Here is a 13,878-nt window from a genome sequence, read left to right on the forward strand (position 1 = left end):
AAATAACAAAGGCCATCAGTTACCGATGTAAGATTTAATTAATTACATGCTATATACTCATAAAAGCACTTCTGACAATAAATACGTTGTATTGTTTTCCGATTCAATTGCATGGAACGTTTCATTTTACTGCTAGCAATCTTTTTAACTGTGATATTTAGCTGTCGAATTAAAAATCGACGAACCTCATGAAGGGTGATTAAAGCGGAACATTAAGTATTCAGGTTTCAGGTTAATTACACAATTATCTGATAGTATTTCATTCATTAAGCGTTGTTTTTTATAATTTATTATGTGTATCTAAGTATATTAGAATATTTAACGGCCGTCTGGTGTAGTGGTAAGTGACATGGTCACTACACAAGGGGGTTGCGGGTTCGAATCCCGCCAAGGGAAGATATTTGTATGGTAAATATAAATGTCTTTTCCAGGGTTATGGATGTATATTAAATATATGTATGTGTATAATAAAAAATCTTACATTTATTTCCGATATCTGGTACCTGTAACACAAGTTCTTTACGAACTTATCACGGGACCAGTTAACGTGGCGTGATTGTTAGTAAATATTTATTTATTTATTTATTTATTATATTTATAAATCATATGGTGATTTCATATTGTGTTAAACGGTATATATATATATATATATATATATATATATATATATATATATATATATATATATATATATAATACATACATATACATACATACAATATATATATATTGTATGTATGTATTTTCTTTAATAATGTGTTGTTAATAGTACACCGCAACATACCTGCTATATCGTTATCTGTCCAGAATTTCGGGTAATTAAACGGTTGTCTGGAAGAGATCGCTTTTAGCGATAAGACCGCCTAATGTACAAACGTATCTGCTTGTTGACTGTTTTCTGATGTTAATTGTGTTTTGGTGTGCAATAAAGTATGTTCTCTTTCTCTCTATCTATACTAATATATAAATCTACAGTGGTTTTTACGGATGTTCCGTTACAACTACCGAACCAGGCATCCGATTGACTTGAAACTTAGTATCCATGTAGAAAATACATGTACTTAATGGATAGGCTAATATTTATATGAGTGTTGGACTCCCTACACCAGTTGCGGGGGCGTTAATTATGAGAATCTTTGTGAGGGTGAGAAATAATAATGTTAATTTTAAATGCCCAGCGAAGCGGACGGGTACAGCTAGTTTAATTATAAAATTGCCGCTCTGCTTAATGAGTCGACTAAAAATCACATCATTTTTTTCTTTAGCTCTCAATTGTCTACTGATGGAGTAACCATCTCAGCACCCTCGGAAGCAGGCCGCTGGTCTCTCTGGGCTCTGTCACTCTCCAACCGCGGTCTTCGCTTCTCCACTCCGAAGACCATCAACGTGTTCAGGCCTATCCAGCTGGACTTCTCTTTACCTCCTGCGTTAAAAGTCGGAGAGACCGTAGAAATCGATGTGAAGATAACCAACAACATTAATAATTGCATGGACGTGAGTAATCTTGTTTTTTAATCAAATACAAATGAATTTTCTCCACCCTCCTCTGTGGTAGCTGTAGTAAATCTGTATTTGGTATATCGTCGTTGTCAAACCAAAATCTGCTATGTGCACTTTTTGAGATTTTTACTTTTTGACCTTTTCGTATAGTTCACAGCCCTATACCGTACTGTATAAAAAAAACTGTTATGTGTCTATAGCTTTAATATTTATTTATAGCTTTAATTTGATATAGTTCTTAAAAATTCACCTTTATATAAAATTTTATACGAAAATATTTTTACTCGTTAATTCAAAATAGAGTTTTTGCACATAGCAGATTTTGGTTTGACAGCGACGATATGCCTTTTTAATTAAATAATTCGCTTTATATATGTTACGTTATGGTACGTTTTCTAACGCAAAAACGCTCTTTAAAATACATACAAATACAACAACAAGTAGCACATAATTCATAAATTTCAAAACATTTCTCAAAATATAACTTTATATTTGATAAATTCATAATTATCTCATCAATATATAGGTAGGTACCACCACCCCGCCTATTTCCGCCGTGAAGCAGTAATGCGTTTCGGTTCGAAGGGTGGGGTAACCGTCGTAACTATACTGAGACCTGAGAACTTATGTCTCGAGGTGGGCGGCGCATTTACGTTGTAGATGTCTATGGGCTCCAGTAACCACTTAACATCAGGTGGGCTGTGAGATCGTCCATCCATCTAAGCAATAAAAAAAATAAAAAAATCCTTAATAAGGTTCTGTTACATTATGAATGAATGAAGCTTGTATTTGAACGAATTCTTCTTGGAAGCCATCATGGATATGTATTCCCCAACGTGTTTCGCTGGTAGCCCTTAGGAGCGTTTCTCCGGATTGATAGATGAGCTTACGATGCTCACTCTGAAAGAATTTGCTAACACTAGCCGTAGCAAGAGCAGTCCTTCGCTGAATCTACCACCGGATCGGAATCGCGATCCACTAAAAAGAACCGACGCCGAAGTCGGCGTGTTGTGTTTGTGGGTTAACTTACACGTCGAACTTTTGAACCGCGAGAACGATAGCCGGTGCTTAGAGTTCGTAAAAGCATCGAGAGTGGAGTGAGAGGATCCGATAGGACGTGTTTAGAGCGACGGCTGTTGGTTGCCTCGTCGTCTGGATCGGGTATATAAATAAAGGGAGTATATAATTAGGGGTTTATAATGTTGCCGCTTTTTCGAAGAAGTGTTTTGACGCTGTCTTTAGGAACTTACGTAACGGCTCGGTTAAGGATATAAGGAAGCCATGGTGTTATATAAAAAATATTGGGTTATTACTAGTATTGTCTGGCCTGTTAGTGTAGGTACAACAGAACCATCTATTTTCGTAGCGAGATAGACTTTGGCCACATATCACAAGGCACATAGACCTCGCAACGTGAATGCCATTCACTCCAAAACTTGAGGTATAGTAATTATTTAAAATTACAATTTATTGCGGGATTCATTTTTTATGAAACGTTGATAATCCTTTATTATGGAAGTAATTTATGAACATATCGTGTAATGTATTTCGTTCGAAAAAGTGGCTAACCACTTAACCCCTACTGAAATAAAAAAATGTGAAAACTATAATCGTCTACTGTGGCCTCAATACTCTCACGTTGGATGTGATCGTGGATACAAGGCATCATCTGGCTTATAATCTCATTCTGCTTTTTAATTTTTTCGTGACAGATATCTCCACCAGTCAGAAAATGTAATTAATAAGACCCATAGTGAGAAATATAAATAAATACAAGCTCAGTAAACAAAAGCGTATGCCGTATTTATTCAGCAGCCAATTATGTACGGACGTGTAATCCACATAAACCTCACGGCTGGTGTAGCTCATTGCTGCTTTAGAAGCTCAGCTCCGATCACACATACGACCGTACGTTACGAACAAATAAATGGCCTGTGAAGGATTTTCTGAACGATAAACAGTTCGCTTTATGTGCTGTTTGAATTTCGATGACATTCGTACTCCAAATGTATGATTAGATTATTTTTCAAAAATATTTATCGATTATATAATTAGCAAAGTCGTCGTGACCTAAAAGGGTAAGTAAGACATCCGGTGCATTCGTATGTAGAGATGTATCAGTGTTCGAATCCCGCCGGCAGGTACCATTTTTATTTTTTTTATTGCCCTTGTAGGCAGACGAGCATACGGCCTACCTGATGGTGAGTGGTTACCGTCGCCCATGGACTTCAGCAATGCCAGGGGCAGAGCCAAGCCGCTGCCTACCAATTTTTCCAATGAAATACGTACTTAGCAAATGTTTCCACACTGAAGGAATAACATCGTGTAATTAAAATAAAAATGAAACCCGCAAAATTATAGTTTGTGTAATTACTGGTGGTCTTGTCAGTCCGTACGGGTAGGTACCAACACCCTGCTGTGAAGCAGTAATGCGTTTCGGTTTGAAGAGCGGGACTGCCGTTGTACTGTTCAAAAATTGAGACCTTACAACTCATGTCTCAAGGTGGGTGGCGGCATTTACATGTAGACAGATGTCTATGGGCTCCGATAACCACTTAACACCAGGTGGGCCGTAAGCTCGTCCACACATCTAAGCAATAAAAAAATAAAAAAAGTTATGTGATTCATATGTAGACGTGTATAAGTAAATACGCATCTAATACATACGGGACTGTATATAATCTGGTTCGCGAATTAACTCCCTTCCATAAAGTTTCCTGAGCACTACCAGTTGGACTATAATATGCTCATCTGTTAAAATATCATTTTGAGCAATACTATAATGGCCGTATTGAATGAATTTATTAAAATTCTTGACTAATCCTGCCGATTACGATGTCAGTCAACTGCCTTCCTCGAAAACCGAATGTACTTATTATCTGTATCCATCACGATTTTCCACATAAGCTTTATTTGTTTAGGATTGAAACAAACATTGTTGGGATTAAGCCATTATTTGTTTATTTTTATTAATGTTTAACTTATGAAAACAATTACGTACTATGTTGAATTAATCCTACATCTAACTGAAAATATAAAACGTATCGATTGTTTAAAACCAATAATATTTAATCATGAATTAATCCCATCAAATCTCTATATATAGAAATGAATTGCTATTCGTTAGTCTCGCTAAAACTCGAGAACGGCTCAACCGATTTGGCTAATTTTGGTCTCGAATTATTTGTGGAAGTCCAGAGAAGGTTGAAAAGGTAGATAAATATGAAAATTCTCGGAATTAAATAAAAATAACAATTTCGTTTTTCCTTTGATGCGCCCCCGTCGGACGGATTCCTTTTGTTTGTGTTAAGTTTATTTTACACAAAAAAGGTATTTTATTTATCGATTGAGGCACTACGAAGTCTGCCGGGTCAGTTAGTGTTCGATAAAATTCTATAACCTGGTCTTATACATACATAATACATATATGGTCATACATGGTTATGTATGGGCGTGAGCTCGTTCATACAAAGAAGTCAATAATGAAACCTTTAATTAGCCAGAATTCCCACTTAATATACCTCAAATCATGCACGCGTAAATCACACGGGAACTCTGTTATTTATCTATATATTAATACGTGAAGCAAAAATGTTGTATCCCTTTTTACGAAAATTGCGCGGACGGAGGAGTATGAAATTTTTCACACTTATAGAGAATATAGAGAAGAAGTGCACAATGCTAATATTTTTTTATATAATGCATAAAAGATACATTAAATCAATAAAGAAAACATTACACACACTACATACCATGTATTTGACGCACACACGCATGTATACTATTTATTGTCAAACTTTTGTTCTTGACGTCTGTGTTCAAATTGAGAATAGATTAAATATTGTTTGTCTTTATTAATATTTTTCTATAGTGTAGTCTTGGCGTTGAACATACAATCATAATAGTATACAAACTTACAATTCCAATTAATTATAGTCGAATTTCGACTACTGCGGGACCTCTAGTCTACAAAAGTTGATGAAGTAACATACTGATTCGTTTTGTATAAAGAGATTGTGTACTTTGAATAAAGCTTTAAATGAAATTACTTATATTGCTATTTTGTAAATAATTATGTTACGTTAATCTAACATTATATGAATTTTGACAAAATCTTCACATGATCCATACCAATATTACAACAGTTGATAGCGCTAATTGTTCTGATCGTGAAAATAATAAGAAACTAAGATCTGTTAAACACTACTTTGCACTCTTTTAATTCGTACTACATTTCATTGCTTTTTTTTTATTGCTCAGATGGGTGGACGAGCTCACAGCCCACCTGGTGTTAAATGGTTACTGGAGCCTATAGACATTTACAACGTAAATGCGCCACCCACCTTGAGATATAAGTTCTAATGTCTCAGTATAGTTACAACGGCCGCCCCACCCTTCAAGCCGAAACGCATTACTGCTTCACGGCAGAAATTGGCGGGGCGGTGGTACCTACCCGCGTGGACTCACATGGGGTCCTACCACCAGTAAGAAATTTGAATTAATCGTGGCTAGAATTCATAGAAGCCTTATTATTCGCTTCGTTCGATTTAATGATCCGATACGTCAGAGCCATGAGGCTCGGATCCGTCCGTTGACATGCATCCACCGCCAGGATACGAGTCTGAAGCGTTCGAACCGGGATATATTGCCTAATCGCTCCATTTGCCGGGATACGCGCGCGGGATCCGGCGGATCATCTCGGGAATCCCTAATCGGGATTCGGCGAACGGGGTCGATTGCAAACAAATAGCTATTACACGTACTCTTCATATCTCCAGCTTCGGTCGGCGCGCGTCGAATGTCAAAACGATTTCGATGGGAAAGAGTCCATGGTTTTTACGGCTTGATTACGCCTCAGGATGTCTGGTATTTATTTAATCATTCGGAAAATTCCGATTCAATGGACAGGAAAAATGAGAAATCTAAACAGACATTTTCGGGGCGAACGATGCTTACTCGTGCAAATCGAAAGTAAGCAAATCTTCTTCAAGTTACTTTTTTTTTTCCTCTTAAACTTAAAATTAATTTACGAACATTCTTATGACGGGATTAAAACTTTATACACGATTCATGATTTTTTTTTTATATTATTCGGTTCACATAACACCAGTTGTAGGACGTATTGTGACTTCTAACGCTCTGAATATTTCTGGGCCAGAACAATCTTGTTTTCTAGTTTGAAAGCAGCCGTAATACAATAAAACGAAAACGTCCACCTCATAACTAAAGGCCAGTGGCCATAATTACGTTATGATATTTTCTATGAGCTCCGATAGCCACTAAGCACCAGGCGAGTTACGTTTAGGTATCGATGTATTAAAAGAATAATAAAAATTTCATTTACAAATTCTCATTAAGTATCATAGGATAGAGGATTTTCATTTTTATTGCCTTTGTAGGCAGAGAAGCATACGAACAGTCTAGTTGTGTCTAGTCTAGTGAATCAGAAATGCCAGGGGCATAGCCAAGTAGCTGCTAAATCGTTAGTAGCTATAGTCTAATAATATATCTAACATAATGACTATAGCTACACCAGATATATACGAAGAAAACTGTATAATACATTTTCGAGTGCCGTGAAAAGTAGAGGGATAATACAATGTATACATATAATTTGTTTTACAAACATCTGTGTTGTTAAAAATATTATTCTCGTGTCACACGAACTAACGTCGCTTACCTAAGAAGTTAAACTTCGTACAGTACAGTTGTTATTGGAACTTCAAAAGATTTAGAATCATCATCATCATGGTGGATGGGAAATAGTTAATTTTTTTATCAGATTTTAAAATATTATAATGTGCATTCCGTTGCTCACCTCAAGAGAATGAGTAAGAAGTCTCTGTTGTAGCGTATTTGGGTGTAATGACAAAGGGAAAATCTTCCACTGAGCTAATGATATTGCTCGGTAGACCGACGGCCTAAATGTTTGAAGCACATATATAGGTATATGCAAACTTATCTTGAAAATATCTTTAGCGAAATACCGGCCACTTTCAAATAACTCTATAATAACTCTTCCGTTATCAAACAAGAATGATAAATGTACTTAGGTAAAAAAACAGATCTAAATGAGAAGCTAAACTAAAAAATTACTTCTTTTTTTTATATGTTGATACTGGTCACGTGGATGTTAGCTCGAAGCTATAAAATGATTATGCTATAACCAGTCGTTGATGTGTGTCCAAATTTTAATGTTAATCGGACGAATTTATCTGAAAAGGCCAGTCAAAGAATCCGTTACATCCAAACAGATATACACACATAACAAGCAAATAGAAGCGTATTAAAATTGCCACGGGAGATAACGGGACCGCCGCACAGTGGGTCGATACTGTGATTTTAGTGACTTAGGGACCAACTTTGTTTTTTTATTATTTTTTTTTATGTAGATAGATAGAGCTCGTTAATCTCAATAATAATTGTTTTGGGCAAAAAATACAAAAACTTTATAGTTTGGTCAGAAAAATGTGTTTTGTGATTTTTTTGTATGGAGCGGGTCACATTAAATTAAATTCCTGCTAAGTACCGCGAGGTCCCGCTTTGAAACTTTATTTTCCTTATACCTTGTCTAGTTTATTATCATTTGATGCTATGAACATGTGCATAAAGTTGCAACTCTGCCAAATAAATTGATCGAAAAAATTTAATAAATACATAGAATAAAAACCTTATATTTTTTTTCGTAAGTGCTTTTAAGTTAAATTTGATATGGATTAGTAAGTTAAAGTACGTAATGATACCCATAACTACATAATACCTAACAACAATACATTTAGTAGGTCTCTAATTATGCAATCCCTCTAAATATTATATATTTTGTTTCACCTTTCGATCTTTGGGTCAGAAGACGAAAGAAGATTGTGTAAAATATCCTCATTAGTCGACGTTCTACTTATCTTTCTAGAATAACAACTCTCTGTATATTTCCGAAAATCTTTATTGCGCTTCCGCTGCCTCTTCTGACAGTTTACCTATACGAATAGCACCAAAGTTCTTCATTATTGTATATCACTGCCATGTGCCAACAATTTATGGATACTATTAACATACAATTCTGTAGTAAATCTACAAAATTCGAAAAAATTGGAAAGGTCCACGCGCTCTCCAGATGCAACAGACTGAAGAATCACGTGAAACCTCTCTATTAAATCTTTACATATTCCTGTTATGCGGGCTGTTCCTTCTGCATCCCTGAAAAATCTTCTGGCAGTATTGCCATCATTGGTTGTTCCTACTTCTTGCTTGACAACATCTATAAGTAAACCGCATTCCTATTTAAACGCTTGCTGTATGGCGCTCTTTCTGATTGATATTTTTTCTCTGATATCGCCCCTTGCAACTCCATTTCTTGAAGTCCAAACGATAAGACGCAAACAAAAAAAGTGTTATTTAAAAAATAATCTCACAGGAAACTACATACGATGAAAAAATTGTGAAGTAATAAAACTATATTTACCGATATGAAGTAAGCACTCCATGCATCTTATCCAGGGCATGTAAAGATGGCATTCCACACTGGAATATTTCTTCATTATTTTCTCTTTGATAAGCAAGTCACTCCAAAAAACTGACGGTTTTGCTTTGTAAATATCACAGACAGCAGAAAATGTTTATGACAAGTATGAGGTTATTTTGCCGTCTATCATCATCATGTGCAATTGATGCTTAACTTCAACTTGTTTGATTTTTGATGGCTGAAGTCTTTCTGTTTCTTCTGTTAGCTAGCTTTTATAATTGTCACTGTTGACTGCGTTTCTTTTGTAAATTTAATCATTATTGGATGGCAATAAAAAGTTGATGAGGGTAGGTCGTTTTCCCAAACAATTGTTCCATCAAATTTCTGAAGCCTTATAGGAACTAGACTGACCATGAAAATAGATGAATCATCAAACTCTGTTTCAGTTTTTTGTTTATAATTACTTTGACTTGGGTTCTATCAAAGCTTATTTGCTTATAAGCAGTAGCTCTCTTGCCGAGTTCAAATCCGAAGTAATCACATCTAAAAGCCTATATAGCGCCAAGTTTAGTAATGCTTGCATTTTAATAGCAGCTCCTTCTTCAGTAATAATTACCTCGTCTTTCCCTGGATAACATTTGGTCTTTTCTTGCTTAATTTTATATTAAGAAGGGTATAAATCAGACCCATTTTCACTTGCTGCTTCTCTTAGATTAATATACTGCCACTTAATTTAAGTGAAACTAATATTGCCTTATCGGGAGAATATGTACTACTTTTCACTTTACTTGTAATTAAATACTCCTTAACTTTTTCTAGATCTTCGGGGTGATTTGACAAGTGGTTCATTATTTCTCCTACATCTTCAATTCCAGTGTTTCTCAAACTAGCAATTGTAGTAGCTTCCATTTCATACGGGGATAACGAAAGCGATTGGTAAATTTGTTCAATGCGTCTTCGTTTTTGCCTGGATCCCAATTCTTCAAAAGGTTTTCGAGGTGCAAAAATAGATGTCAAAGCTTTTGTAGTACATTTGAGGGTGGTACATTTTCAACATCTTCAGTATTAGAAATCTCGAGCCTTTCATGTGCAGTGTTGATAGCTTCAGATAACATTCCTTCGGGCCAGTTTATTAAACATTCTAACCAATCACATTTTTTCTTTATAAACTGTGCTAACATGCGACTACTTCGTTTCCATATTGCACTTATATTTGAACAGAATTGCGTACAGAATTTTTGGAGCTCAACATTTTTCTCTTCGGTCATGTTTATTTGATTTTGTAGGAATTGAAAGAGTTTTTTATTATCAGACAGCGGTTATCAATTATAACGGAAACAGCAAGATCACAACGACAATCACGAGATGTTAGTAGCAGTACGAATAAACGAACACTAGTTAGTATATAATAAACATGGTCACTTTATACTTCCAGAGACAAACAAATGTTTACTATATTTTCTACTACCCAGTAATGGCTGCTTAACTAATTATCCTCATTAAACAATGTTAACTATCCTAATAATTAGAGAGATTCCTTAATTAGAGACCTACTAAATGTATTGTTGTTAGGTATTATGTAATTATGGGTATCATTACGTGCTTTTACTTACTAATCGATATCAAATTTAACTTAAAAGCACTTACGAAAAAAAATATAAAGGTTTTTATTCTATGTATTTATAAATTTTTTTCGATCCATTTATTTGGCAGAGTTGCATCTTTATGCACATGTTCATAGCATCAAATGATAGTAGACTAGACAAGGTATAAGGAAAATAAAGTTTCAAAGCGGGACCTCGCGGTACTTAGCAAGAATTTAATTTAATATGACCCGCTCCATACAAAAAAATCACAAAACACATTTTTCTGACCAAACTATAAAGTTTTTGTAATTTTTGCCCAAAACCATTATTATTGAGATTAACGAGCTCTATCTATCTACATAAAAAAAATTATAAAAAAACAAAGTTGGTCCCTAAGTCACTAAAATCACAGTATCGACCCACTGTGCGCCGCGCCGATAATAAATCGCGTGGGAGTCGCTCCAAAAAGTTATTTTACTAACAAAAACGTGTGACGTTTTGTGGGTAGCTTAAAAAAATCGAACGAAAACTCGAATGAAAGTATTTGTAAGACTAATAAGTATACTATTGTTTACATTTAAGCTGCTTTCAGACTACGCTATGCTATACTGCCGTATAGTATAGCAGTCTATACTTAGCCAATAATATATAGTACAGTACAGTACAGTGTGAACGTGTCCATAACAATGTATGGTGTGCGATATTGTTGTGATATGAGCATATATACTTTAAGCTATTATATTAATGCGTAGTCTAAAAACGAGTTTATTGATCCGGTGGTAGATTCTGCGAAGCCCTGCTCTTGCTAGGGTCAGTGTTAGCATCACTCCGATTTGAGCCCCGTGAGCTCACCTACTAGTTAAGGTTACGCTGAAATAGCCTCTCAAGGCTATCAGCTTAGGTAGGAAGAAAAAGGGACTTTATTTTTTCCTGAAATACAGTAAAACAACTAAGTTAAATAGAAATTCGCGAGTTTCAAGATATTTCCCATTAATTGAAACTCTTCACCCTACTCTGTTGAGGTAAGCCTGAATCAATATTATAGATACCTAACACTTTCACTCGACTTGTTTCATACTACGCAGTTCGCTTTGTCGAAATGTACTTAAAGATCTTAGTTCGATTCATTAATTACTGCGTTCAATAGAGAAATTTCATTCGAAATATCAAACTAAGATAATGAAGAAGCGACGTTCACTATATTAAATTATTATATATCACTACATAGCATAAAACAAAGTCGCTTCCTCTGTCCCTATATCTGTCTGTCCCTGTGTATGCTTAAATCTTTAAAACTGCGCAACGGATTTTGATGTGGTTTTATTTTTAATAGATAGAGTGATTGAAGAGGAAGGTTTATATGTATAATGACAACCATTAAATAGTGGAGAAATTAATAATAAATTACAGTTTCCGAAGCGAAGCGAGGGCGGGTCGCTAGTACTATATATATCGCAGAATGGGCCGTTTTCTTGATTATTTCTTGACGTAGCGAGCTTATGGTGGATAATCGCGCAAAGTGAGTTCCGAGACATCTTCACTCTTCCTGAGTCAGACAACGAATGTATTTCGATTCCACTCGAGCGATGACACCTCGACTCTGCCGAAGCACACCACCCGAAGTGGGCCGATGTTTGACGTGTAGTTACGGCTCGAATTCACTAGATGGCACGCTTTCGCTTCATTTGACGTGTCCGGATGCGACATATTCGTATATTTATTAAACTCGTATTGACGTATTGCGAACAACTAGCTTGTCCCTATTTTGGCCGCGATATTTTGGTTATGATATTTGAAGGGTAAGAAGTCCTTGTACCTACAAAACGTTTGTTATTTACGCAATGTTTTTTTTTCTTTATGATTGAAGTATTACTGGTGGCCCGGAGGCCTTTCCAGTTTCACCAGGACAGGTGGGCAAGCAAGGCTCAGCCAGGTGGAGTGGGATTTGCTAACAGCTGCGCGATCGCCTCCGATCCGGTGGTAGATTCAGCTAAGCACTGTTCTTGCTAGGGCTAGTTTTAGCATTTTCTCTCAGATTGAGTCCGTGAGCTCACCTATCCGTCCGGGTGTAGCTAGAATAGCCTCTTAGGCTACCAGCAAATAGGTAGGGAAAATAAGATATATTTCAACAAACTCGTGCAGGCTGAGCCCCAAGAGATCGCTCACCAATCACGTTGAAGTTAGAATAATCCCTTGAGGCTAATGGCAGAAAAGAAGACAAAAAAAATCAGATCACTAAATAAGATATAAATATTGGAATAGTTTCAATAGTAACGGATATAATGCCCTACGACCATTACTGGTCATTACACGGTAATACGGTATTAGTAGTAGCAGCCCGAGGAGAATTAATTGGATGTCACTGTATGTACATCACTGTCTTCGGACCAAAATACGTTGGTTAAATAAACGCTACCTTGTTTCTAGTACGTACGTATCAATGAACTTTTATAATAGTGAATAAATTTCGATTCTATGGACTTTTGTTAAATTCCAAAGCTATATGTAGCAGAAACATGAGCTTTTGGAAAAGGTCTGACAAAGTGAGCGACCTGACGTTTCGGTATTGAAAATCATTAATAAATTTAATTTACAGGTAACTGCTTTACTAGCGTTAAGTGCTGGGGCAGCGTTCGCAAGCACTGGAGCCCTTTATGTTACGGAGAGATTGAGGTTAGGTCCACGTGGTGGAACCCAGCTGGTCGTAAGAGTCGCAGTCAACACTCCCGGAAGAAAAAACATTACAGGTTAGTTACTTTTTTAAATTAACCTACATTTAAGGCCAACCTTCGATATGGATATCAAAACACACTTAGCAGACAAGAACAAGAGCATACCCAGATCCCGTAAACCAAATATCTTTAACGAAAACGCTGACTTCGACCGGGAAGCGAATTTGGAAGTCGTGTTACAGTTGTCAGGCTCATTCAACCACCAAATCAACGATGCGATCGTCTTGAATATTTAAATAAAAAAAAAACCTTAACTATAATTAATACGGTTTCCGATTGGTTATTAATTTTTTACTAAATAACCCGACAAACTTCTTTGTCAAATTATTGTAAATTTAGTTTGTGTTTTCATTTTTATCCAGGTTCGATTTTAGTTCTAGTTGATTTATGTTTTAGATTTTGGTTTTATTGTATTTATGACCTGTTGATGTATACTCGATACCTAAATTACTTTATGACAGCGCAGTTGTATTTCTGTGAACATTGTGTTTTCTTGCAATCGAGGTAGTGCAACGCCAATCACCATTTATTACTCTTTTAACAATATACTCATTATGGATATCCTTTGTTGGAAAGCAAAAATAAATAAATATAGGATAGG

The 13,878-nt window shown here is 35.9% G+C and overlaps 1 protein-coding gene across 1 annotated transcript in view; it reads left to right on the forward strand.

Annotated features, from left to right (window-relative positions):
• Positions 1 to 13,878, forward strand: part of LOC105843003 (C3 and PZP-like alpha-2-macroglobulin domain-containing protein 8) — a 287,401-nt gene that overhangs the window by 248,048 nt on the left and 25,475 nt on the right. The window contains exons 13-14 of the mRNA XM_038011434.2: positions 1,266 to 1,494; positions 13,142 to 13,292. Of these exons, the coding sequence (XP_037867362.1) occupies positions 1,266 to 1,494; positions 13,142 to 13,292 (380 nt within the window). The remainder of the gene's footprint in view (positions 1 to 1,265; positions 1,495 to 13,141; positions 13,293 to 13,878) is intronic.

This window comes from Bombyx mori, chromosome 6 (assembly GCF_030269925.1).
Source record: "Bombyx mori chromosome 6, ASM3026992v2".
In the NCBI taxonomy this organism is placed as follows: Eukaryota; Metazoa; Arthropoda; class Insecta; order Lepidoptera; family Bombycidae; genus Bombyx; species Bombyx mori.